The sequence below is a fragment of the Cryptotermes secundus genome, unplaced genomic scaffold (assembly GCF_002891405.2).
Source record: "Cryptotermes secundus unplaced genomic scaffold, Csec_1.0 scaffold962, whole genome shotgun sequence".
Lineage (NCBI taxonomy): Eukaryota > Metazoa > Arthropoda > Insecta > Blattodea > Kalotermitidae > Cryptotermes > Cryptotermes secundus.
The window spans coordinates 888,035-913,942 of NW_019720723.1; the positions used below are offsets into that span (position 1 = coordinate 888,035).

Sequence of the window (25,908 nt, forward strand, 5' to 3'; positions counted from 1 at the left end):
TCTAGACAGGGTGTTTCATGACTTTAGGGCATAACTGCAGGTGATTTCCTATGTCTTTGTGATCAAAAAAGTTCATATAAACATGTGTCAGATTTTGGACGGTTACGGAGTAGTTACCGTTTTTNTACACGCCCTCGTGTGAACCGCGTCTGCCATCTGGCGGGTCGCTATTTTTAGCCAGCTACAGACAGTGCGTTCTCGTTATCTCGACACTTGAGAGGTACCTAAGGCGTGGTGGGTTGGTATATCCCGCGCGGTTCACAACCGAGCGGCAGCTTGTGTTGCGGCCGGCGGTGGCATTTTAGAAAATCAGCTCACAGCACCAATAAATTCAAATGAAAGGCAATTTCACGAAGTTAACTTTACATTCATACTTTAAATGTATCATGTATTATGCTGGTTTATTATTTTGTTCCGTTTATTGTCAGTAATCGTTACCTTCTATTGTGAGTTTAAAACGGTCATAACACCGTAACCGTCCAAATTCGGACACATGTTTATATGAACTTTTTTGATCACAAACCTAGGAAATCACCTCCTGCAGTTATGCCCTAAAGTCGTGAAACACCCTGTATACACATCTCACGGTACTCAAAAAAATGCAGCCGATATGTCATTCATGCCCCCAGAGCATAGTACACTTGGGCCTGCATTACAGGTTGGATGTATGAGTTTTGTATCAATTTTATCACATGCAAATCGAAAACTTTGTTTCATAAGGCACACAGTGGGCCAAATGTACCACATTTTCCCACAAAAACTGCAATATGGGGTTGTTAGAAAAGCAACTTTTTTTTTCACAAAATCATCAATCTTCTGCAGAGATTAAAAATTACTCGGATTTTAAATTCAGTTACATAAATCCAAAAACTTTTTATTCTAAATCATATAAGACACAATACTGACTTCAGAAAAGAGTGGTCAGCCAAATTTGAAATGGTGAAGCAACTAGAATTCCAAGTTGGTTAATTTAATGTAGAATGAGTCTGTGATTATACTTTGAAAAGTGTCACAAACACAAAATAGCTACAAAAGGAATGTTCTTGAAACAATTCTTGCTGTGGCACATGTTTATCAACACACAGTATTTTATGACCATAAAAACAGCTTTCCTTACAAATTTGCTGTTTCATTTACATCATTTTAGACTTCATTCTTTTCTACATTTCTCATAGATCTCTTTAGACAGCACAACATTCCACATGCACTGAATAACAGATGTTACAGAATTTAAACACAGTAAGTTTCTTAAAATCTGGATTAGAGGCTTAAGCATTCAGAAATTTCAAACTGTGTTCCTGAAAAACCACAGTTACTTAATGTCTAGAACATTAGGACCATCCCTGATAGCATGAATGCAAAACAGTGGATATGCATGATGAACTGCATGATCTAGGACCGAGTAAATACACCCTTGAGCTTATGTCATTGACCAATCACATATGTATATGCCTGTCTCGTCTATACGCACAGTGAGTTTTCTGAGTGAGTGTACCTGAATGGGCTACTCTGGAGAGATTGCAGACGCCAAGAAGCTGCACCAGGATGGGAGAACAGATGTAATGAGATGTTGCAGTGTAGAGTCTACAGTGAAACGATATACCAGTGCTATCACCAAATTCACCAATATTATCTCAAAGGCCGCGCCATAGCTTAAGCGGTTAGTCGCTGGCTTCCCACTGCTGTGGTCTAGTCAAGTGGGGTTTGTGATGGACAAAGTGACGCTGGAGCAGGTTTTCCCCAAGTACTTCGGTTTCCCCTGCCAATCCTCATTCCATCAAATTCTCCATAAGCATTATCACCAGTACAGGTACAATAGGACATATGGAAGCCAACGTGGCGAGGGGACCTAATATGGATTCCACCTCACACTATATGAAATCTTAACTATTGTAATCTACTGTAAACAACTGTAAGTATTGTAACTTTATTCTCTTATTGTAATCAGCCAATGTACAGTAACTGACTTGTCCTATATCATGTAACAATGATCTATAGAGACGAAATAAATAAATAAATAAATATACAGTGTTTCCACGATAGGAACTTATGCAATTTGGGTCAGCCTAATTTGACAAAAGGAGTACAAATCTTCTACCAAAGTGCATGTTCACATAAAAAATCTCACTACAATGTAGTCCTCAGGTAGATAATAGGACAATCACAGCGAAATGAACAAAGTTTTCTATGGCATACACTTAAGAGGTATGGTTATTTCCAACAGCGATTTTAAGTTAGTGATCTTTATGGATGCCTGTTTCTATTCAGGACATTCTTCTTCCAGATAAATATACCTAAGTATATTTATGCCTCTATTCCTATGTGGCAGTTAAATCCATTAAAGTGAATGAATTTCAAGAACAGCAATACTCATAGTAGATGAGACATGTGCTTCAGTAATAAGCAATAGAACATTAAGACACAGAAGAAGTGGATGTATGACATCATATAGTCTTAATCTGGGCACTAAATGGACGTGAGTGGTCAGCTTCATGTCCTGGTAGCTTAACACCTGAGAAAAAGCCCCAGACACCAACAGGTTAGGAGGATGAGAGAGGGAACTGGACTGGATGCATGGGGAAGAGAAATATCTATGCCCCTGCTGGAAAATGAATCTTGATACCCTGGTCATCCAGCTAGTAGCCTAACCACTATACTTACTGAGCTACTCCAGCTCCCAAAGACATGTATATCAATATATGTAGCATGAATGTGGGTGAAGAGGGAAGCATGTAGAATTTTGGTGGGAAAGCTAGAAGAAAAGAGACCACTAACAAGATCAAGACATAGATGGATGGATAATATTAAAATGGATATTAGAGAGATAGGATTGGGTGGCGTGGACTAAATTGATCTGGTTCAGGACAGAGACCAGTGGAGGGCTTTCCTGAACATGGTAATGAGCCCTCAGGTTCCACACAATCTACTGTAACCTATTGTAAACAATTTTAAGTATTGTAACTTTATTCTCTTATTGTAATCGGCCAATGTACAGTAACTGACTTGTCCTATATCATGTAACAATGATCTATAGAGACAAAATAAATAAATAAATAAACAACTGGTGGCTTCTCAAGAAGGGCTCATCCCCATGGAGTTAGCTAGTTATATACAAATATGATCCCTGTAGTAGGCTCAATGAATGAATCAGATGAAATTAATGAACTTCTCAAAATCAGAAAATTTTGATCCTATAACCTAAGAAGAAACTCTGGGAAATACACATGACTTAGGAGGTGATTAACAATTATACAATTTACTGATCCATTTCTACACATAATGTCCATTACTAGAGCCCATCTATGTTAATTTTGCCTCACATAACCTCAAAGTTTAGCATCCCATTGTGTGTGTGTGTGTGTGTGGGTTTTCTTTGGGAATCAGATTTTCTCCACCTTGGTCATATTTCTATCAGTTTTTAAGAATCTAGGGTAAAATCACAGAAATTTGAGGATACTGTTTTTAGCAGACCACACCAACTGACCACGCTCCACAATTGGGAACCCACAATATTATTTATTATAGATTGGAAAATAAAACAGCCTGAAAGCTAGCAGAGCCTAGACATGTGGCAGAAGTTATACAAATTGGGGAGGTGGGAAGGAATATCTTACTGGAAATTAAACTGTATTTTGCATCATGAGCTCTAAAAAGCAGACCCGCCTTAACTGCTAAACTCTATTTACCTGTCACCAATGAACTGATTTTTGGTTTAAAAGCAGATAATTCCAGTATTTCACTATGGCTAATACTTTTACTTTTACTCATGTCTATATAATAATTATGAGTCAGTTTTCTTAACTACCTTAATTCAGAAGGAATTTATAAGTATGCCAAGACATCATACATTGTTTTGAATTTATATTCACTGACAGCCTACCATTGCTGAAGAAACTGCCATGTTACATGTTATGTACTGTAACACTCAAAATTTCAACTTATTCTATGGCAAAATCTTTTATATTTTGTAACATTCTTCTATGTAAAACAATGAGATCACTTCGAAAATGAAGTGTCAGTGGTACAGCTAGTACTTAGATACTTTGTTTTCCACTGTATTGTCTGATTTTTTCATTGTTTAGAACAGTGGTTCTTAATCTTTGTCAGACTGCTTCCCGGTAAATTCTTTTTTCAATAAGACAAGCGCCCGGTGGTTAAGAAACACTGGTTTAGAAGCACATATAGAATTCTATCTTCTGGGATATAACGCTGTGTATTCCTTTGAAGATCAAAGGAGGTTTTGGATGATCCCATCACCTCCATCATCATGGTTGAAGAAGCTTGCTCTACGTGCCACCTATTTCACGCTAGTTTTTTGGTTGGCTTAATCTCTGACTCTGAAGAGAGACGCGACATATTCCTCCGAAACGTCGGTTACTTTCAAAGAACTACCCAAAAGATGGAACCACCACTATGAGAACCCCAGTCTTACAAGCTATACATTTACTTGGCGTTATACAATGTTAATAACATTTAACTTACGTCATATCAAGTTCCGTGGAAAAAGCTGACTCCTCTGCGGCAATAGAATTCATTATCAAAGATGTCACGTAACTCTATTACGAAATTATTAAATTAGAATTAATACTTCAAAAATTCAAAACTTCAAACCAACTGCCACAATACCCACAGTCACATGTTCGGAACGTTCGAAACATTCGAAACCTCGAAACTAACGCATACACAAATCGATTCAAATTCAAATAAGTTTTACGATTTACCACTAGATGCCAGAAAGAAATGACCACGGTCCGCTCCGACATCTCTTGTGAAAGTCATGTACTACAAGCTAAAACTGTCAAATCCCCATAATGACAAACACGACACAAAGAATCTCTGGCCGCAATTAATTAAGCACCATGCCACGAAGACGCCTTGAGGAGTGGAGGTATAGCTACACAATTCTTAACTTCGGTACTAGTTGGAAGTGAGTCTAAGTGCGTGTATATATACGAAGCAGGCAGCAAGAAAGAGAAAGAGCTCGGCTTGCTTGCTGCGTGCTTCACTCCGATTTTTTGATTGGATTATTCATCGACCCTGAAGATGGAAGAGACATGGTCCTCCGAAGCGTCGTTGACTTTCAGCGAACTACACTACGTTATATTCCAGACCTCTTCATAAACGCCGCTATGAACCTCAAATCCCACATCTTTTCATGTGTTGTCTATTTTACATTCCATATGTATAATGAAAAGAGAAGTAACGTATAACTCAATATTGGCAATTTTAATTTAATTTAATTCGAATGCCTTACCACCACTAACATCTGGTTTGACAAAGGAGGCCATGACAAAATTTAGTACCAACCACAGGTGATGAAAAACTATCGTTTAAAGGGATTTCAATGACGTCAAATAGTATGGCAGCTGTCGTGTGAAAGTGAGTTCGTGTCCCATTTATGACAACGTTTACACAGTGACTCATAGCAGTAGATTGAAATGTAACAGTTATTAAATGATACTGGCTGTGACCTAATGAGTGTGGCATGTGTCCCAATTTTCTGTTCATATTGATCAACTAAAGGTGTGAGTATGAAAGAAGTCATATATTAAATTAATATGTTGTCTGCTTCTAATATTTCAATGACAATATAAGCACTACTTTGGTGATGTATTTTTAACAATTATGTTAAATATCATAATATTTTGTAGGTGGTGTATCATTTCAGAGGCCAGGAAAACACATTAAAATATGTTTACTGGTTTGAAAAATAAAATCAAAGAAGAGACAGGTAGTGATCCTACAAAACTATCCCTGAGTAGTCCTCCGCAGAAAATTACCCATGGCAGTGCACCTAAAGGCCACCATTCAAGACAAGGTTCTGGTTCCAGTTTGGGTAGTCTCTCCCTTGATGGTGTAAGGGAAGAATTGGTTTCATCACCATCTGTACTGAAACAAGACACCTCAGAGATTAAGCTTCCAGATGGAAAGGTGAGAAGTGTCTTGTCATTTAAAATTAATGGATGTGTTTCCTTTGGAGGTAATAGAATTACTACATTTTACCATTCAATGCCTAATTGTTCAATTTCTATTTCACAAACATGGATTAAACGGCTCAAATGGCATTTAGAGTGAAAATTATGCTTTGGCCCTCTAACTGTTTTGAATTCCTATCTCATATAGCTTTTTCCTGAGAAAAAATGTGTATCAAAAGGTCAGTATTCGGTGATGTCGGCATTTCACGAGGTACTGAATTTCCCCCTAGTAAACTATAACATTACCCATGATGGTTGGTCAGTTGACCATATGACATATATATCTTACAGATGTTACCACATGTAAGTTTGTTATCTCACTTAATTTTAATGTCCACTTTATGAATCTCTTATGTCATCAGTATTACCTAAGAGAAAAATGTTTTGCTAAAGTTTTGTAAAACCTGTAAAACAGATCTAATTATCTATACAGTATTCAGACAAATCTAATTGATTTTGCAAAAATCGCTATGGGTTATCTGCTGTGTGGAAGACATTCCTCTTATAGCAATGGCAATGCAACACACAGATTGATAATGCAGGCCACTCCAAAACATTACAGATTGTGAGCTATAGTCAGTGCATGCACACATATGTGTCTTTAAACAGGCCTTCAATCAGCCTGGAGTGGTAAATATGCTCTTACATAAATGAATTGAAATATGTAACTTAGTGTTAAAATTTAATGCAGAGAAATTATTACAAATGTTATGTTTTCGACATTATCCATCCTCCTGTCTTCATCTAAAAATGTCATCCTATTTATTTTTCAAAACACTGCGTTTCAGAGACTGGATTCTGTCTCCGTCTTTAGGTAAAACCTCAGTTGGGTCCAATCAGTAGAGCTAGTCCCAGTCTCTGGAGATAGGGATATAGGCTTTCAGGGAGTGGTGCAGGTTTTATTTGGCTCTGTCCCTACCTGTTCAGGCACTCACAAGCCATCACTGGAGTAAACTAAGTTTTTTATTGCTAGTGGGGTGGGACTAAGTCCCTTGTACTGCGGCCACTTCTGGCCTATTGTACCAGCCCCAGATGATAGGTGAGGGTGATTGTGGAGCAATTGGTGGAATGAAGATTGGCAGGGGAAACCGAAGTACTTGGAGAAAAGCTGCCCCAGCGCCAATTTGTCCACCACGAATCCCACTTGACCAGACCCGGGATCGAATCAAACTGTAAGTTACTTTCGCTACCATCTCATAGAAGAAATGTTACTATATTAAAGCCTAATGTGGGAAAACAGAAATAACAAAGTTTAACTTTGGCTAGTGCCAGTGGAAGTAGAAAGTCCTAAGATGTATCATCTTTTCTAAACAACGGATAAACTGTAGAATAATAACAAAGGAGTTAGGATTACAGCCCTCTGGGTGGTGACACTGTATAATATGGTAGACAGAGTGACTCTTTTACTCTGAAGATGAAGGCAGTAGTTTCCTCCCAAATGTTGGTATCAGGTCCCAGAATATAGTAGTGGTAAAATTCACCACTGAGAGAACCTCAAATCTCAGTGGCAGTTAAGTGTGTGTCACTGAAACATTGTCCAATCTCGTGCTGTCTGCTTTGTGTTAGGTCAGTGACCTAATATATCTAGATAAATTTTGTGAGTGAAACAACTCACATTTTTAAAATCATACACAAATATGAATTTGTGTAAGCATAAGGCTTGGTTTTGGAATTGTTCTTAAAGGCCATGCCATAACTGAAGTGGTCAGATTCTGGTTACCACCAATAATCTTTAGATTTAATCTCAAAGTAATCCATGTCAGGATGGACTAGGATATTTTTCTAACCCTTTCATTTTCTGCTGCGTGTCTTTATTCCACCGTTTTCTTATGCTAATCTACCATTACTCTTGATATGTGCAACAGATCTGACCTCACAGCACAGCACAATCAAATCTTTGATCACGAATTCACCCCAGACACAATACTCAGTAGTCAACAGAAGAAAGAAGTTTAGTTTTAGTAACAAGGATGATTTTAGGATCTGAGTGTTTCGCCATGCCTAAAGCTGGGCACAATATGGAGATTACGTGTATTTTTATAAGTTAATTTTGTAGGCCTTCTTGATGAAGATGTGTATATATTTTGTTACTGCAGCTAATATTAGAAACAGCAAGCAGTCATTTTTCTTTAGAGAAGGAGTACTAGTGGTAAGTTTTGAAAAGTCTTTGAAGCTGACTATTCACCTCCATCTATTCACGTCCATCTTGTGATAAGGTCAGAAATATGTGGAGCTATACCTTTACTCCCCACACATCTTAATGATTTGGTACTTACTTATGCACACACATACTACTTTTCTTTATGTACAAAAATGTGTTTAAATTATAGGTGCTTAACCAAAAAGAAGTAAAACGGCTTGAAAAGCGTGAAGATGAATGGAGGCGAAAATTACAAAAAGTGGAGGAGGACTGGACCAAAAAACTGGAAAAGAAAGAAGAAGAATGGAAAAAACAAGTGGAAGAAAAGCAGAGAGACTGGAGAAGATCGATAGAACTGCTTGAAAAAGAGAAAGTTGCTCTGGAGGAAGAGAAACGAGAAATTGTACAGCAGAAACTAAATCTTGAAGAAGCCTTAAAAGCAGCTGATGGTAGGTTATGCTTTTTCTTAAGGTCCATGTTCTATGCCTGAAAAAAAATAAGTAGTATAAATGCATAATTAGTCAAGCTTAATGATGTTATATAGCCCTGAAAAACCATGTAGTAACCTGGTTTCAAAACATAGCTTGTTATGTACGGAGATGTACTGTGGTATAACTGTTGGCATAGAGCTTGCCTTTAACTCACAGCCAGATCTTCAGAGTAAAGTCACAGCAGGTGATTTAGTACTATAAAATAACTTACTGATTTCTGAATAAAATTGTTGTTCGAAGAAAGCAGTCTTCTGGGATTTGGCACCGTGTATATGTGGTGTTAACCGACGTTTCGGAGGAACGTATCGCCTCCATCTTCAGGGTAGAAGAAAAAGTATAAGAAATCTGCAAGCGACAAGACCGTGAGAACGGTAAAAGCAGACTGCCGTTCTCACGGTCTTGTCGCTTGCAGATTTCTTATACTTTTTCTTCTACCCTGAAGATGGAGGCTATACGTTCCTCCGAAACGTCGGTTAACACCACATATACACGGTGCCAAATCCCAGAAGACTGCTTTCTTCATAGTCACCGCCGTGAAAGCCTCAAATCTTACAAAATTGTTGTTCCATTTCCTAAATTCAGGATACAGATTATTTATCCCTGTGATAGTATTTTACTATTTTTTTAAAGCAGGCCACAATGTATATTGCAGTTTTTAAAAAAATAAGTAGCTCTTTTAAATGTGTTCCAATTCGTATAGACTTGGAAGCGATGATATAACTTTTGCCTCAGCCTGAAACTAACTTCAAGGGAAAGTTAATAGTACAGGAAGTCACTTGTAAGAGCTGAATAAATCTATAAAAGAACTGATAGAGGATGGCTGATCCTTGATTTTATTCAGGGACATATGAATTGTAATGGAATGGGTCTTGTACTTTCAGTAAGGAAGTATCTGCAGTACATGAACATCAGGTCACTTTCACTGCATTGTGTCCAGTGCCAAGCTTAGCTGCCATTTCCCTACTATCACACTTTGGTACTTTATGATGAGTTCATGAACTTCTTGCTCATTGCGTGTGTGGTGGAAATTCATATGTGACTGCTGTGAGGCAGATTGGCAATGTCTGTGTTGCCATCTTTAATGTGTTTCACCTAAAGATGTTCGCAGCAGAACGGTTTTCCTTTATAAGGAATTCAATCACAGCATGTTGACTAAGGGCTACATCATTCTGTTGCAATGGATTATGGATAATTATTGGTGTACATGTACTGGACCTGTACTTCAGAGTGCAGAAAACGTACAGATATTGGCTGTATAACCCCAATTTTTGTTATGTTAATAAAAGATTCACAAACTGATGCTGCCAATCACCTTTTGGTATGGACCTTGTAACTTTCACTTCTGTAAATATTTAATTTAAGGGAGGAACATAGACTGAGGATGTTTGAGAACAGGGTGTTGAGAATATTTGGATCGAAGAGAGATGAAGTGACAGGAGGTTGGAGAAAACTGCATAATGAGGAGCTTCATAACTTGTACTCTTCTCCCAGTATAAGCAGAATGATCAAGTCGAGGATGAGATGGGCAGGGCCTGTAACACAAATGGGAGAGAAGAGGAATGCATGTAGGATATAGGTGGGAAAACCAGAAGGAAAGAGACCACTGGGAAGACCAATGCGTAGGTGGGTGAACATAATTTAAAGGGATCTTAGAGAGATAGGATGGAATGGTATGGATTGGATTGATCTAGATCAGGATAGAGACCAGTGGAGGGCTCTTGTGAACACAGTAATGAGCCTTCGTGTTCTATAAAATGCTAAGAAGTTCTTGAGAAGCTGCACAGTTGGTGGCTTCTCAAGAAGGGCTCAGCTCCATGAGTGGGTGAGAGATAAATATTTAATTCTTACAGTCAGTTTCGCATTCAGTGATTGAACAGAAGGATGTAGCCAAGAATGGGTTCCATTAATTATCTAGCTGGAAATTTTCCACTTGCTGAATGAAGTATGTTAGCGTGCATGGAGTTATTGATCATTTGGTTGAATGTGTGTCATTTTAAATGGAATAAGATTACTGAGTGGTAGCTAAATGCCTTTATGCTTTGGAGATAATTGGTGTAACATGCACACATGAACAGATGTCATTACATCAATATTATTGTCAGCACTGTCATCCTTTAATATTTCCACCAGGGTGTGTTGTCTTACGGCATCTTTCATGAAGAAAGCAGTCTTCTGGGATTTGGCACCGTGTATATGTGGTGTTAACCAACGTTTCGGAGGAACGTATCGCCTCCATCTTCATATGTATATGTCCATATGCCTCCATATGTATATTTCAAACACAGTCTGCTTTTACCGGTTCTCACGGTCTCTTCGCTTGCAGATTTCTTATATTTTTTCTTCTACCCTGAAGATGGAGGCTATACGTTCCTCCGAAACGTCGGTTAACACCACATATACACGGTGCCAAATCCCAGAAGACTGCTTTCTTCATAGTCACCGTCGTGAAAGCCTCAAATCTTACATGGCATCTTTCATGTTTTCAGCGCCCCCATATGGAGTCCTGTTTTGTCTATATGTGTGCATTTTCCCTACTTTCTGTATCTTTGTCTCTCCACTAATCCATGGGTTTCCCAGTAGTATTTTGCAATCTTCATTTTGAGACTTGCAGGAGAATCATGTTGAATGCCAATGTATAACATACTCGTACCTCTGCATTCTTAACATTATAAGTTTTTCTCGTGTGTTTCTACCTTAAGAGCTTACCTAATATCTTGGCATCTGTTCTGTGATTTATTCAAAGCTGTATGAATTTTCGTTCCTTTCAGAATATAAAAAGAAAGTTATCCAATATCAAGAGGATATTGAGCAGCTGGAAGGATTGCAGACCCAGGAAATGGCAAAGATTAAACATTTGGTAGGTAGGCTTTATGATTCTGCTTGCTGAAGTAAATCTGGTACCTTTTATGGAGCTTCATTCTGTTTTTAACCCAGTAACACATTTATTTATAACTGAAGGAAATCTGTTTGTGTAAGAGTAAAGCTTGGTTTTGGAGTTTTTTTTTAACAAAGGCTGTGCTATAACTAAGTGATTAGATTGTGGTTATCATCAAAACCCAACAATTCTACATTCTTTTCTTAGCCCTCTTTTTTATTTCATTGCACAGCTACTTGTAAAGGAGCAAGAAGTAGCAGAGAAAGCAGATGCCCTGAAAGAGGCCTCTAGTCAAATAGAGAGTTTGAAGTTGGAAGTCACTCGACTTAGACACTATGAAGAAGAACTTGCAAACTTGCAGGTAGCCAAAAATAATCTAATTTTTCTTTTTATCACTGGGGTGTTTTTTTTCCCTTTGCAGTAATTAGATAACACATTTTAATTGACAAACAGCATTTTATACTTTTATTGAAATAATTCTAGAATATATCTCTGTAACTGCATCATTCTTTCTAAGCAGATCTCATATAATATAGGCAATAATTGATATTTGGAGCACTTAGTGTCCCACCAACCATAATCACATATACTTTTAAGATTGCTTCTCTGCTAACTCATTACTTCACGGCAGCACCATTGGTAGCAGTACTACCCTCACTCCGCTTGTCTGAGTTGTTCTGCACTGTACTGAACTGAGAACTGAAAGACTTTGCAACTGATTCGTGAACTAACCAACTAACTAACTAACTAATTAACTACCTAACTAGAGAGCTGTACAGTGCAGCCTGAAGTTTTATACTTCAAGTCAGTATTGTTTAGTGTTTCAGAAGATGAAATAACACATTCAAGTAATTTTCCACAATAAAAGAAGAGTGTCCCATTTCTCTTTTTAGTTGTAATGTTAAATTTGTTATTTTTGGGGGGGGGGTAGTTGAAGCACAACTTAATCTCAAGTATTTGTAAGTACCTAAAGCACTGAAGGCTTGTTATGAATTCCACTGTTTTTCCATGCTTGGGAGAATGGTCAAATTACAGTGTTACTGCACAGTTATGACTTCTCTGGGTTTTTATGTGTTGCTGTTTGTTTGTGTGGGTTATTGTTGTCTTTCACACCTCACATTGTGTGATGATTGTAATTTTTATACACCACTGTGCATTTTGTGCATCGTGCAAATAAAGGAACAGGATCTAGATTTTTTCTTAATATGTTCATGGAAACATTGTCAGTAAGCAAAAAGCAAGTGTGCAAACCCTACTTAAAACATGACATTCTGAGTAGAACTCTTGAAACTCAGAATTACTGGGTTTTTGGACTTATCCATCATCTGGTATTCTAGAAATTAGAAAACATGTTTCAGAAACTGGATCTGTTTCTGTCCTCAGGTGGGGGGAAGACACATTCTTAGTTGGGTTCCTTAGAAAGAGCTGACCTCATTCGCTGGACAACCCCTGTCAGATTCACACAACTATTTAGTCACCTGAGACCAGGCTAATTCCATGGGAGATAGCAAGAAAATATGCAGTAAAAATTGTGATAGAAGACACGCATGCATAGAACTAGGATAGAAAAGGAGGTAGAAATTTGTGCTACAGACCTAGCCAAAAAAAAAAACATGTGCATGAGCACCAATGCAAAGAAATGAAAAAATTTTGTGAAGACCTATAGTATCTTCCACTAGCGCCTTCTGTGGACTAAAACATAAACACTTGAGACTTGTTATATTCCACCAAATTAGCCTGGTTTCAGGTGTTTAAATAGCTGTGTTATTCTGATGGGTTGTCCAGTGATTGAGGTTAGCACTTCCTAAGGGACCCAACTAAGTACATGTGTTCGCCCTCCTCACCTGAAGACGGAAACATTCAGTTTCCGAAATGTCATGTTTCCTAGTTGCTAGAATACCAGACAATGGAAAAAGTCCAAAACCCAGTAATTCTAAGTATTATACACTATCATCAGAACCCTTTAGAATCTACTAGAACTCTTAAAGTTTGTATGCTTATGGTGTAGATTTCTAATCATACAGATCTATTACTCCAGTACTGTTATTTCTTTTTTATAAAGTACTTATTGCTTACATCCTGGGGGTAAAGCGGCAGGGGTGTGAAGCTGAACACTCACCTCCAGCTAGTGCTGAGGTCAAGAAAATGTGGATCTGTACATCCACTCCCACACGCACCTTCATGGTGTAGTGCTTAATTAGTTAAGCACACAGACAACTTTACCTTTTTTTTACATATTACTTACATATAAAGTCTGTTTAAATTTTTCATATATAAACTCAAGGTTTCACATTGTTACCGTGTTTGTAATTGTTGATTTACAAACAGTTTTTAACATTTAGTGTGTAGGTATGTTTATGATTTATCTCTGTACCAAATTTCACATGTCTAGCTCCAGTGGTGTGTTACTTTTCACCATCAAACTAAAAGCGAAAGAAAATTTTCACATGATATTAATGTTGTTATCATACATTCTACAAAAGAATGACTTTAATAAGAGCTGATGTTTTGAAAATAGAATGAAGGGGCATTAATGTTGCTTCCACCTCACAAATTCGAGTTTCTGCCTCATTATTATTGAGTGCAGGAAAGTATATCTGGGGTGGTCTCTAATGGTGCAACATTCATACTGAGTGTTGTAAAAATTGGTTTACTGTACGAAAGGTGAAAGACAGGGACATACACAATCTGATGGCATGATCATATCATAAGTCCACTTTCTTTCCATAAGATAGGAAAGTATGGTAAAATGTGCTGTTTGAGGTGGCTATGAACTTAAGCTCTTTTGCTATAGTTCTGTTGAGCAATGTCATATTTGATTACTTGTAAAATAAGCTTTCATTAAATTAACGCATGCTTCTAAAACTGAGCCATGGACCACTGCCAGTCAACGGTCCTTTTTTTTTTTCTATTGTGATCTATGAACTATTTGAATAAATGGACTATGATTGTCATATGTTTAACATTGAAGAAACATTCAGTTTTTGTTTAAACTGAACATGCATCACAATAAAATTTGTTATATCATAGCATTATTTGGTTTTGACATCTTACATTGGTGACATAATGTAATTAATTTCATTAATAAGTAACCTTATTATGTACCAGTCTGGAGACATTCTTGAACAGGACCGTAATGTCAAAAGCTTGATAAGTACTTTAGTAGACATTATCATCATGCATTAGTGACTAGACATGAGATTTGGATTCTTAACTTGATTTACTGAATGTTTATAACTTGTAACTACAAATAATATTATGACTCACTAATCTACACACACTGCAGATCACTACTGCAAACACCAAGTCTTCTGTGTCTTCACTAGTCGTTGCTCGGTAACGGCATATAACAATGCAATTCAAGACTGTAGGCTGGTAACTGTTGACTGTGTCCTCCAGTTGTCAACTTCCAACTCCTGACTGACGGTCAGTTCCCAGCTGCAGGCTTATGACTGGCTAGTTTTTCCCAATTTCCCTCTTTACATAACCTTGACATGGACCACATTCCAACAGTTCTTCTTTTGTTGCTTTCATATCCATCACTGAGGGAGTGTGTTTATGCTCCACTATTCTGGCTTTCACCCATCATGTCGCAGTATTTTTCCTACATTACATGAGTATTATATTTAATTTTTTATAATATTGAGGCTGCAATGAATATGAACCAGCTGCTGCATTCCTGTGTTACGTTGTTGCATAATTATTCTGTCTAGCTGACAGAAGCTTGTCTTACATTTGTAGTCTTTTGAAAGAACATGTTCCCTCAGATTCCTACCACCAGGTACATCCTGATGTAATTGTTAACATCAACTTGGTGTGACACACACAAACACATACACGCACACGGTTCTTTCCTTCATTTGAGGCCTTATTACCACCGGTTCTTGGAGCAAGATGCAGACTGTTGGGTGGCTTCTTTCTGATACAACATTAACATGCTACCACATGGATCTGATTGAAGATGCCATCTGTGCTTGATGAATGTATTCAGTAGAGCCACTTTGATTTCCTGATATTAAAGGAGTTGTCAAAAAATGGTGTCTTCCAACATCCAAGCACATTTCAAACTGGTATAAGATATTCTGTGACATATTGAAGGTCACAGTTTGTGATTTCTGGAATAACATTTCAGAATGTGATCTGTAAAGTTTTTATTATTTATGTAGACCATCTGGTTCATGTTGGACCACAGATAAAAGCATATGTATTCAGATCCTGGGAACATGATGACTATAGTCCTTCACTGATTTTTTGTTCATTATACACAGCCCATCAAGTCAGCATTGGGTATTCTGTGATGTTTGCTGGTGCACTGTCCTACTGAAATTACTTCTCAGTAGTAGTACAGTAGTGTAACTCACTTTGTTTGGACACAACAAACACAGGACATGCACAGTTCACTGGTCACAGGAACAAACATGCAAGGATTCAGAGAAATGAACCGTACACTTCATGTAGCTGCTCTTTATGTTATGGCATGACTGATATTATATTTTCTGGATTGGAATGTGTGTGAATTTTATCTGTGTGACTGTGCTTTGATTTTAGATGACAGTTTTCAATAGGTACTGCAATATCAGGTAAGTAAACTGGCTTTACTAAAAATATTTGTTGTACCTAGATGGAACCTTCAATTAGACCCATGCAATAGCATTTTATGGTCTTACTGGAAAGAAGCTGCCTGTTAGCTGGCAGCCCACTGTACAAATAGGCAGTAGTAACAAGACCACAAATGGAGAAATGAACCTCTCTGTATATTCCTTAATCTTTTAGGATATAAAATAGCGATGTGACAGTTGGCAGAATAAATATTTACTGACAGGTGATAACTGATGAACCATTTCATCAATCAGAATTGTGTAATTTGGTATGATATAATGAACCTGTCAAAACATTTTGTGTGATGTAATTCTTTGTTTGGTCTACCGAGTTATAGGGCTCATGTACCACATATTATTTATGTTGTATGTAGTTATTAAGACAAACCAAAGACAATTTAATCCATTTATTCAAATTAAATTATTCTTCAATATTTTAAATATAATATTTTAGAATAAAATTAGGATGTAATATGGATATCAATTAATCATGAGGCATGTAGGTTTTATTTTAATACCGATTTTAAAGAATTGTATTTGATGGTCCAGTTATTTATAAACTGCTCCAGTAATGTCTGAACAAGGAACTTAGTTAAAAAAAAATATGTTGCCACAGTAAGGATTCTTCCTTTATCCTAGATGGCTTAAGTTCAGTTCATAACTGCAAGCTCCTCAGCCAGAAGCTAGTTACCATTAACATATGGTGAATGGTGAAATGTCAGGATTGTATTTTTGACAAAGTGAATTAAAACTATTGAGACATGAACAAGTGTCAGTTTCTCCATGTCAGAATTTATGTCCACATTCAAACAGCGGTGATATGGCTTTCAGGAAGTTTTTGTAGGATCTTGAAGTACATGATATATGTATGCATTTTTGTAATTATTTTGTTAGGTTGTCTGTGTGCTGAGAAACATTTTCACAGTACTTTGAGGAGACTGAAAGAAGAAGTAACAGCAGTGTTCACAAGGGATAACCACACTTTTTGTGTGTGACACAAACATTATAGTGATAATGAGGGTACCAGTTAAAAGCATGCACTTCTAGATAAGCATTCATTTGACTACAATAATGCCTAGGTCATTAACCACAACTTCAATAAGTGTTAGCATCCTGTAATGCACGGTTTCATAATTAGCGATCTGTTTTGCTTTAGTGACTAAATAATTTGCATTTCAGAGTGGATTGATATAATATATCCAACATGCTTAGAATGTGTTCAGTGTGTTACAGTGTCTCATCAATTTTAATACTACATAAAGATTTTATTATTGTAAATAAACATGTTTTGGTTGTTACAAGTAGCTACATATCTACCTATGAGACAAGCAAGGGACTGGTCCTATGAAATTATATTCTTTTCCCAGTCAATGAAACAGAAGAGGTTCAGTGTTCCAGTTCACTGCTATGCTTGGTTAATAATCAGGTGTGAATTTTATATTCAGGTGCATTGTCAGAGTAATGTTCAGCTGTCAGTGTTCAGTAGGAGTCGGAATAGCTCGGTCAGTATAGCTATGGGCTGGATGGTCTGGGTTCGATTCCCAGAAGTGCAAGATATTTCTTTTCTCCACAGTGTCCAGATTGGCTCTGTGGCCCAACCAGCATCCAGTCCAATGGCTACTGGTGGCTCTTTCCCTGAGGGTAAAGTGACAGGTGCATGAAGCTCACCACTCGCCTTCATCTAGTACCAGAGTCCAGAATGGTGGAGCTATACCTCCACACCCCAACATGTCTTCATGGCATAGTGCTTAACTAATTATTCACAGGGACAAATTTACCTTATCAATGCTTAATTTGGAACACATCATTAATATTTGCATTAATATTAAGTACATAAAGCATCTTTAATTTAATATGTGTAACTTCTTGTATTTAGGTCCTTTCTTGATTGTTCCTTGCTTATTTTGTTGGACTGTTTAAAAATGAATGTTTTATGTTTGATTTTGGTTTTACCTCAGTATGCACGGATGATTTTTTATTGTAATAGCACATGTTTGCTTGTGGATTTGTTGGCTTTGTGTTTTCCCCAAACACACACCTTCACATGTCCTAATCAGCAGCAATCAGTACTACATGGATTGCCATTTCCTGCGGGCAGAATAGTGGTGGCTTTTTGAAGACTGGCTGAAAATGGGCTGAAGCTGTTATAGACAATCTTTTAAGGTATGTGGATGAATTTACTTTTCTGCTCGTTTGTGGGTGTTTTGAGATAAAAAAGATATTTGTTCTTAGTAGCATACTAACATATTTCCCTAGCCATGTCATAGCTCAGGTGGCTGGTTACAAGCTTCTTACTACAGTGGCCCAGGTCAGTGCCCAGTTAGGTCATGTGGGATTTGTGGTGGATAAAATGACATTGGCAGGTTTTAACCATTCTAACAAATGCTTCATTTCTCTGATCTGTCATCTTGGTTTAGTACAATAGGCCTAATAGTGTCTGGCTTACCAACTGGACTCTGTGTCACCCCACCCAGCATATTTGAATACGTTTTCCCAGTGTGGTTGCTATTTTACGTGCAGTAAAGCATCTTGATCAAAACTACATATACTTCAAGACTATTGTAGTTGTTGTAACACTTGTGATGGTTGCAAATCAAAATATTTAAACGTAATGCTTGTAAAAATTTTTATAGAACACTGCTTCACAATTCATGAAAAATGACAAAACTCGATATTAAATTGGGAATCAAATTAAATCCAATGAATCACACGTTAAAACATGTAAATTACAAGCATTTCATACAAGAAACAATAGCCTGCTTTACTTCCATTACAGTTTGTATATTTGATACAAGTAGACCAAGAAATTCTGGAAAGAACAAATCACCTACTTTACACTGATATGACAAGTACCGCATAGAAAACAACGCATCCAACAATTCTTGTATTGTTGCATGCATATTCATTGCTGCGGGAGTGTGTTTACTAAGCCTTTGCCTAGCAAAGAAATGGGAGATACACATGCTGATACAGAGCAAGGTGATCACATAAGCTTACTAATATTTCTTTTTCAAAATAGGAAAAGTTGGTTAGTAGAAACATTCAGAACTGTCTATATATAGATAATAATAGATAACGGCTGTTGCATAGGAATCTCAGTAACATGTTGACTGCTGTTGCCTGGCAGTGGTGATCTCCTCTGCTTTTTGGGTGTTATATTTTTCTGTTAACTCAACAAGACTTGTTAACTTAACTGATATATACAACATCTGTTTACTGTATTAACTATTTGGTCTTGATTTCTACTACTCTAAGCCCCTTATAGTAATAACCTATCTACAAAAAACAAAACATAAAACAGTTCATTTGTAGTGTTGACTATGCCATGTGGTGGTGGCCAGTAATGGGTAAAAAGGCAAAACTTTGCTTACTCTTATTAAACTAGTTACACTTGATGGAATTCTCATGTTTATTTATGATGTGTACTGTTGCCATGAAAGTTTCAAATAAAATAAGGACATTCGTGACCAAAATTTCATTTGATCCACTTTAAGAGCCTGCCACACTAACCCATGAACTAAATTGCATTTTACTGTTGGATTATAAACTAACATTACCTAACTATGATATAACACAAGATTTGTAGGAATTGAAGTTTCTGGGATAGTAAAATAAGCTTTATTGAACTCTGCTCAAAACTGTATATCTCTTGTGAACAAAATACTTCAGAAGTTTCAAATATTGATCCAGATGCTTTACCACCTCACACACTTCTCAGAACATTTTGCAATTTAGATGTTCTTTGCTGAACTGTATTATGCGCTAATGCATGTGTAGTTATTGTGTACTTATTGACAGTTGTAGTCTGTGAGCAGTGTACATTTGTTTTTTGGGGGGACCATATGCTTAATGCAACTGTGGTGTTCTGTTTCATTATTTAAATAACTTATTTTTATGAAAATAATATTTTCCTGATTTTTTGTTATGTTTACTGTTATTTCATAATGTACTGTGAAGTAAGCAATAAAGTGAAGTCACTTACTGTACATGTTTTCTGTTACATGCAGGATGATTTGGAGACTTTGCGTCACTCGTCAGACCAAGAATGTTTTCAGTTGTCTGGCAAATTGGCACAAAGTGAAGAAGAAGTTCGGCACCTTAAGGACAGAGTGGCCGTTCTTGAACAGAGGACAAATGCAGAATGTGTTAATCTGGGCGCAGAATTAACTGTGAATGATCGGATTCAGGCATTACTGGGTGAACGAAGATTACTAGATCGAAGGCTAGAAGAAGCCCATCTACACCTTTTAGAAATTAAGTCTTCATGGAGTGGAAAGATATTATCCCTTGAAACTCAAGTTGGACGCCTGTCTCGCCAGGCTGCTGAAGAAGGAAAAGAGAGGCGACGGGCAGAACAGGAACGAGATGCACTGATGGAGAGAATCAAAGCTCTAGAAGTTATTGTTGAGAAGGGAAAATCTGCAGCAAAGGAGAAGGATGATAGAATAGACAGATTAAAGAAAGAGAGAGATGAGCTTATAGAGGAACTGAAAGATACGGAGACTAAGAGGGACCAGGAAGTAGGCAGTCTACAGCAAGAAATTGTGAGTTTGAGAAACTCGCATGTAGCTGTACTTTAGAGAAGCTGGTATCTACAAAATTGAATGTTCACTGTGAACATGATTAAGACAAACATATGTTTTACAAAGGATTTTTGACTGTAGTACCTGTGCATTACAATAATCTGACATTGTCTCTGAAATGAAATAATTTAAATAGAAGTCTGTTAATGAATTGAATTGTTATTAAATATAAAAATGGATAAAATCCCATTCCACCTCATCGCTTAATTAAATTTATTGCTTGATTAAATGACTTAATTATAATTATGTTAGTTTTATCTCTTAACCCATTCATATCAGAAGAAAATCTTAACGTTGTCCTAGGTTTGGCCATGATAATTCCAGACATGTTAATATACCGATGATTAAGATCTGGCATCATTTGGTATAGACCTGAATCTTTTCCATCTCTGATTATGAAATGTTGGTCAAAGACTTCAGACCATTTTATATTTGTTTGCACAGATGTTAGTTGACATAGGCCTCTGTACATTTTATATTTTGACTCCTTAGCAGAGTGTACCATATCTGACTAATATAATTTCTTCCCTTGGCTACTAACTTCGCTGGCAAGCGGCAGTCACACAGTTGGTATAGTTTGCTTTTGGACTACAGGCCACGGAGGTCCCCCCCCCCCTAATCTTCCAAATTGTTAAGTCTGAAACTGGTAAAAGAGAAATATGCAGAGAATTTATGATAGTGTGTTCAAAAATTATTATAAATAGTGAGAAGCAAGTACAGTTGTACAAGAAATAATACAGGATTGGTTGTATTCCTGAAATTGCTAAAATACATTAACATTTCATCTGTTTTCCTGCAATACTGTTATTACATATTCTGAATAACTTTTCTGCTCTATGCTCCTGGAATTTTCGGTTCCTCAGATATGTACATTAATGTGTGGGAGGAAAGGACCCAAGGTTCTAGATAGTTTGTCTTTACACAGAGCAAACTGCCATGAAAAAACTGTTGGAGAAAATGTGCTAGAAGAAAAAAATTGAGATAAATTATGGAAGCAAATACTCTAAATATGTTTAAATTTAATCTTTACAGTCAAGTTCATAAAACGTAGTGTTCTTATTTACTGATATACTGATAGTTCTGAAGTTATGACAGTTTTATTAAAATGGTCATACTGTTACAAGTTAATGAAGTCTAGTGTTATTTCAGATTGTTTGTGGAATGGGTTAAACATACACATTGCTTTCCTAACAGTTCATTCAGAAGAGAGTGGAGTTATTTTTCTACCAATGTTAAGATTCTGATGAAAGTATCTAAAAATATTTGTGTTTTCATGACACTCAGATTGTCTTTTTCCAATTTTTGTTTCCATTATTTTGTTCCAGAGGCAAGATTTTGTGATAAGCTGTTAATTTCTGTTTATTATATCACTCTTTATAAGCCAGTGTTTTAAGATTGAATTTTGGCTGAAGAACAAGCTAAGATGTATTCATTGTAAAAATACATTTTCAGGTCTTCACAGATGAGGGTTTTAGATAGCAGTTTTCTAGGTTATAACACTGTGTAATCTCACAGATGGATACCAGTGTTTCAGAGGAATGTTGTGTCTCCATCTCCAGGGTCAAAGTGATTAGGGGAGGATTTGATCACCTTGCCTAATAACCTCACCACATTCTTCATCCCTGAAATGTTGGCGACCACCAGGAAGACTACACGGTGTCACAACCCAGAAGACCACTATCTGAATTGATTGTGAAAGTTAATAAAATACCACAGTGAACATGAAAAACCTATTTTTGATCTTCCATAAATCTGTTTATAGATTTTTACTGATGATTGTGACAATGATGCAGTGGCTTGTAAGAATTATTATGATAATGGATAGAGACTGGAATGCAAACTTCATTTTTTAATTGTATTCAAAGTTAATACAGTGAATATTTTGTTTTTGTTAGAAGTAGATTTATCATTTGTGTAATGGTAAATTGTGTGTATACACTGCCTGTTAAATTATGATTATTTTTATTACAGTAACTGCTGATATGTGGCCTATTCCTACTTATCTCCCATGCCTTGGTTTATACTAACTGAATGCATGAGGTTTGTGGGTTCATTTACTGTTTGCATTATTGTACAAATGTTGGGTATATCCACCAATAATTGTTTCCTTAATTATGTTACATGGTTATTTTTGTTGGATGAATGAAGATATTTGTTTTAATAAAAGCTTGTGCTTAAAAATGTTGAATGAATGCTGTACTTTTGTTTAATATTTTTGGCACAGTTTTCTAATGGTTGTGATAGTAATCAGCTGTGAAGCAGTTTAAACCTCACCCTGATGCTTGGTCTTAAGGCAAAATGGTATGTATCTTGCATGGAAAATCCAAGCCAGTTGTTACTAATCTCCATGTAGTAAGATAATTTTGTTAGGAATGTTAAGAAGCATGTCATTGCAAGACTGGAAAAGTACCTTCTTTTTATAAATATACCAAGAGCGTTGAATAAGATTAAGGTAAATGAAGACAGGTGAAATAGCTTGATACTATTGTGATTGATTAATTATTGCTTGCAACAGAAGTTTATTATATGTTCCTGCATTGCTGTTTTAGGTTTTAGTTGGTAACGAAAATGAAGGTGTTAAAACTCGACTGTTTGAAGCTGAAAAACGACTGAGGGAAGTGGAAACAGAATTTGCACATATCAGTATAGCTCTTGAAGGTATGTAACAGTAGATAACAGGTAATACTTATACAGGCCATAGGGTAGGAGTTCTGCTCTGCCTTCATTTGTTTTCCAGTGGCCATATGACAGATGCTTCCATGTACATGCTGTTTTGTATCTCAAATTTTGTACCACATGTTTGTATATAACAAACATCTGATTGAGATATAGTGATAGTGCACTGTTACTGATTACAGAGTCACCTCCGGTTGTTAATGTGGTTACTCACTAGCCAGTATAATCCTAACAGACAGTTCCTGACTGTCTAGATACAATCATGACTATAACAGCCATACAAGGTGAATCCACATGATCATATAGGCCATGAGGCCTGAGGGAAAATTCAAATAATGACCTGTTATTTAATATTCTACTATCAAGTACTTTGAACAAGTAGCATTTGAAGTTCTCACAGCTGTGGTTATGAACAGTACTGTCAACTGGGATATAACGCTGTATAATTTGCTGAAACTTAACTGACATTTCAGGGGAATGTATCAACTCCATCTGCAGGGTTGATTAAGCCGATCAGTGTGTCAGAGTGAAAGCATATGCAAGCTGAATAATTGGCTGGCTGGAAATTTCAGATTATGTAAGAAGCAGGAGGAAATGGAAGAGTGGATCTCAGTTGCTGTGGGCTTACCGTGGAACAGAAGGAAACCATTGGTCTCTCACACAACAACTGAGTGAACCAGTAGGAGACAAGAATGTGTTATGAGGCCCTGAAAAGGGACTTTTTGCTGGGTTAGAAAAAGACATGGAAAAGGTGGAAGGTTGTGTTGGGCAGAGAACCAATGTGTAAGGGAGAGAGGTCAAGTGAGTGAGTTGCAGGCATGCAGTGGGTGATTAGGGAGCAGAGGTATGCCCTTTGAGGGCGCTCACCAGCCTCCGCCCTGACGTCCCAACTTCTTTCTGCTACCTCTTCTCATCTCCCACTCCTTGTCTGTGACTTACTCACTTGACCACTCTCCCTTACATGTCAGTTCCCTTCCCAACAGACCCAAAAACTTTTTCAGTGTCTTTTTCTAAGACCATCAGAAGTGCCTCTTTTCAGAGCTTCATAAGTTGTCTTTGTGTCGCCTATGGGTTCATTCGGTGGTCATAGGAGAGTCACGTGGTTTCATTCTGTCCTGTGGCAAGCCCATAGGAATTGAGGTCCACTCTTCCATTTGCCTCCTGCTTCCTATATAATCCAAAACTTCCAGCCTACCAATCACTTATCGTTCCACCTGCTTTCATGCTAGAATCTTGCTTGACTCTTTTGACCCTGAAGATGGAGGTGATATGTTCCTTCCAAATGACAGTTGACTTTCAGTAGACTAAATGTTGCTGTATCCCAGAAGACACTGCTTTCAACAAGTTTGGCTGTCTACATGAAGTTCGGTTCCACGCCAATTATTGCCTTTGATTTGTGATCAGCCGAAGAAATGTAGGTAAAGGTAAAAGGTAAAACTATCTCTGTAACAGGCCATGAAGGCCCATAGGGTTGTGAGGTGTCAAGGCTCACACATTTTCTAGATAGCCAGCTCACAGATGCCAGTGAGGTTGAAATCTAGATGTATGAATTTATATTTATATTCTGATACAAGATATAAATTGTATTATTATGCTTACAATAACGTTGCCCCCAAACTACCATGGGGATCTGAGGCTTGTTCCATTCACAAAATTTTAACAGTACCAGAGATGATGGTGGAAGTTGGCAAGCATGCAGATCCACTTTAGACCCAGATGAGTTTTAGACTTAATGCCTTTGGTGTAGGACACTAGTATATTATCAAATTAAAATGCACGTTACCGTCTAAGTATATCTTTTTATTTTTTATATTGACTATGTGTTGCTAAAACCCCAACATGTTCCACTGTTACAAGACCACTATCAAGGGGGTAGAACTAAATGATTAGAATACCTGGGACTCCCAGTCAATGTTATCATTTATTTTCATGTGTATGATTTGTAAATTTTTCATCTTTATGAGGTAAACAGCCCCAGTGATGGTCTTGTGAGACTGAAGCATGTTGGGGTTTTAGCAACTTGTAGTTAACACATACAGTAAACAAGATATAATTGAACAGTAACTTCCATCTTAATTTTATACAAATTATATATCAGAAAAATGAATCCTATTTAAGTAGTAAACAGTGTTTGAACTTTTGTTGTTTTCAGATGAGAAATCCAGCAATACTGCTCTTCATTTAGAACTGGCTCAGTTGAGGGATGCTCTAGAAGCAGAACAAACTCGTAGTGCTAACCTCAGCATCTCGCTGAACCGGGAGCGAGGAGAGAAAGATGTAACATTATTGCGCAATGCTCAAGTGAACCAGCAAGTGGAACTGGCAAAACAAGAGCTCCGTGAACAGGAACAAGAAGCTGTTGAACTCCATAATAAAATTATAGTAATGGAGAAGATACTAGCAGACAAAGATATGGTATAGTCCCATCAAAGTATTTGTTTATTCTGTTTATCTTTCATTATATGAGTACTTAATGTGTAGATAAAATCTGAGTAAACCAGAGAATATTTATTGAACATGATGTTTGATCATAATATTGTATTCGTTTAATCAACACATACACACACTAT

The 25,908-nt window shown here is 37.0% G+C and overlaps 2 protein-coding genes across 9 annotated transcripts in view; one reads left to right on the forward strand and one right to left on the reverse strand.

Annotated features, from left to right (window-relative positions):
* LOC111872470 (putative leucine-rich repeat-containing protein DDB_G0290503) overlaps window positions 1-4,639 on the reverse strand; it is a 76,488-nt gene extending 71,849 nt beyond the window's left edge. The window contains exon 1 of the mRNA XM_023866435.2: window positions 4,483-4,639. Coding sequence (XP_023722203.1) covers window positions 4,483-4,535 — 53 coding nt within the window. The 5' untranslated portion in view covers window positions 4,536-4,639. The remainder of the gene's footprint in view (window positions 1-4,482) is intronic.
* Window positions 4,640-4,792: 153 nt separating this feature from the next.
* The window catches only part of LOC111872481 (golgin subfamily A member 1), a 32,853-nt gene continuing 11,737 nt past the window's right edge, over window positions 4,793-25,908 (forward strand). For 3 of the 8 annotated variants that reach the window (XM_023866454.2, XM_023866446.2, XM_023866490.2), the window contains exons 1-8: window positions 4,793-5,525; window positions 5,652-5,931; window positions 8,306-8,564; window positions 11,375-11,463; window positions 11,714-11,842; window positions 20,087-20,623; window positions 23,212-23,320; window positions 25,491-25,753. In XM_023866454.2, the coding sequence (XP_023722222.1) occupies window positions 5,692-5,931; window positions 8,306-8,564; window positions 11,375-11,463; window positions 11,714-11,842; window positions 20,087-20,623; window positions 23,212-23,320; window positions 25,491-25,753 (1,626 nt within the window). In that variant the 5' untranslated portion in view covers window positions 4,793-5,525; window positions 5,652-5,691. The remainder of the gene's footprint in view (window positions 5,526-5,651; window positions 5,932-8,305; window positions 8,565-11,374; window positions 11,464-11,713; window positions 11,843-20,086; window positions 20,624-23,211; window positions 23,321-25,490; window positions 25,754-25,908) is intronic. The other 5 variants (XM_033754745.1, XM_023866464.2, XM_023866481.2 and 2 more) reach the window with 5 other exon arrangements.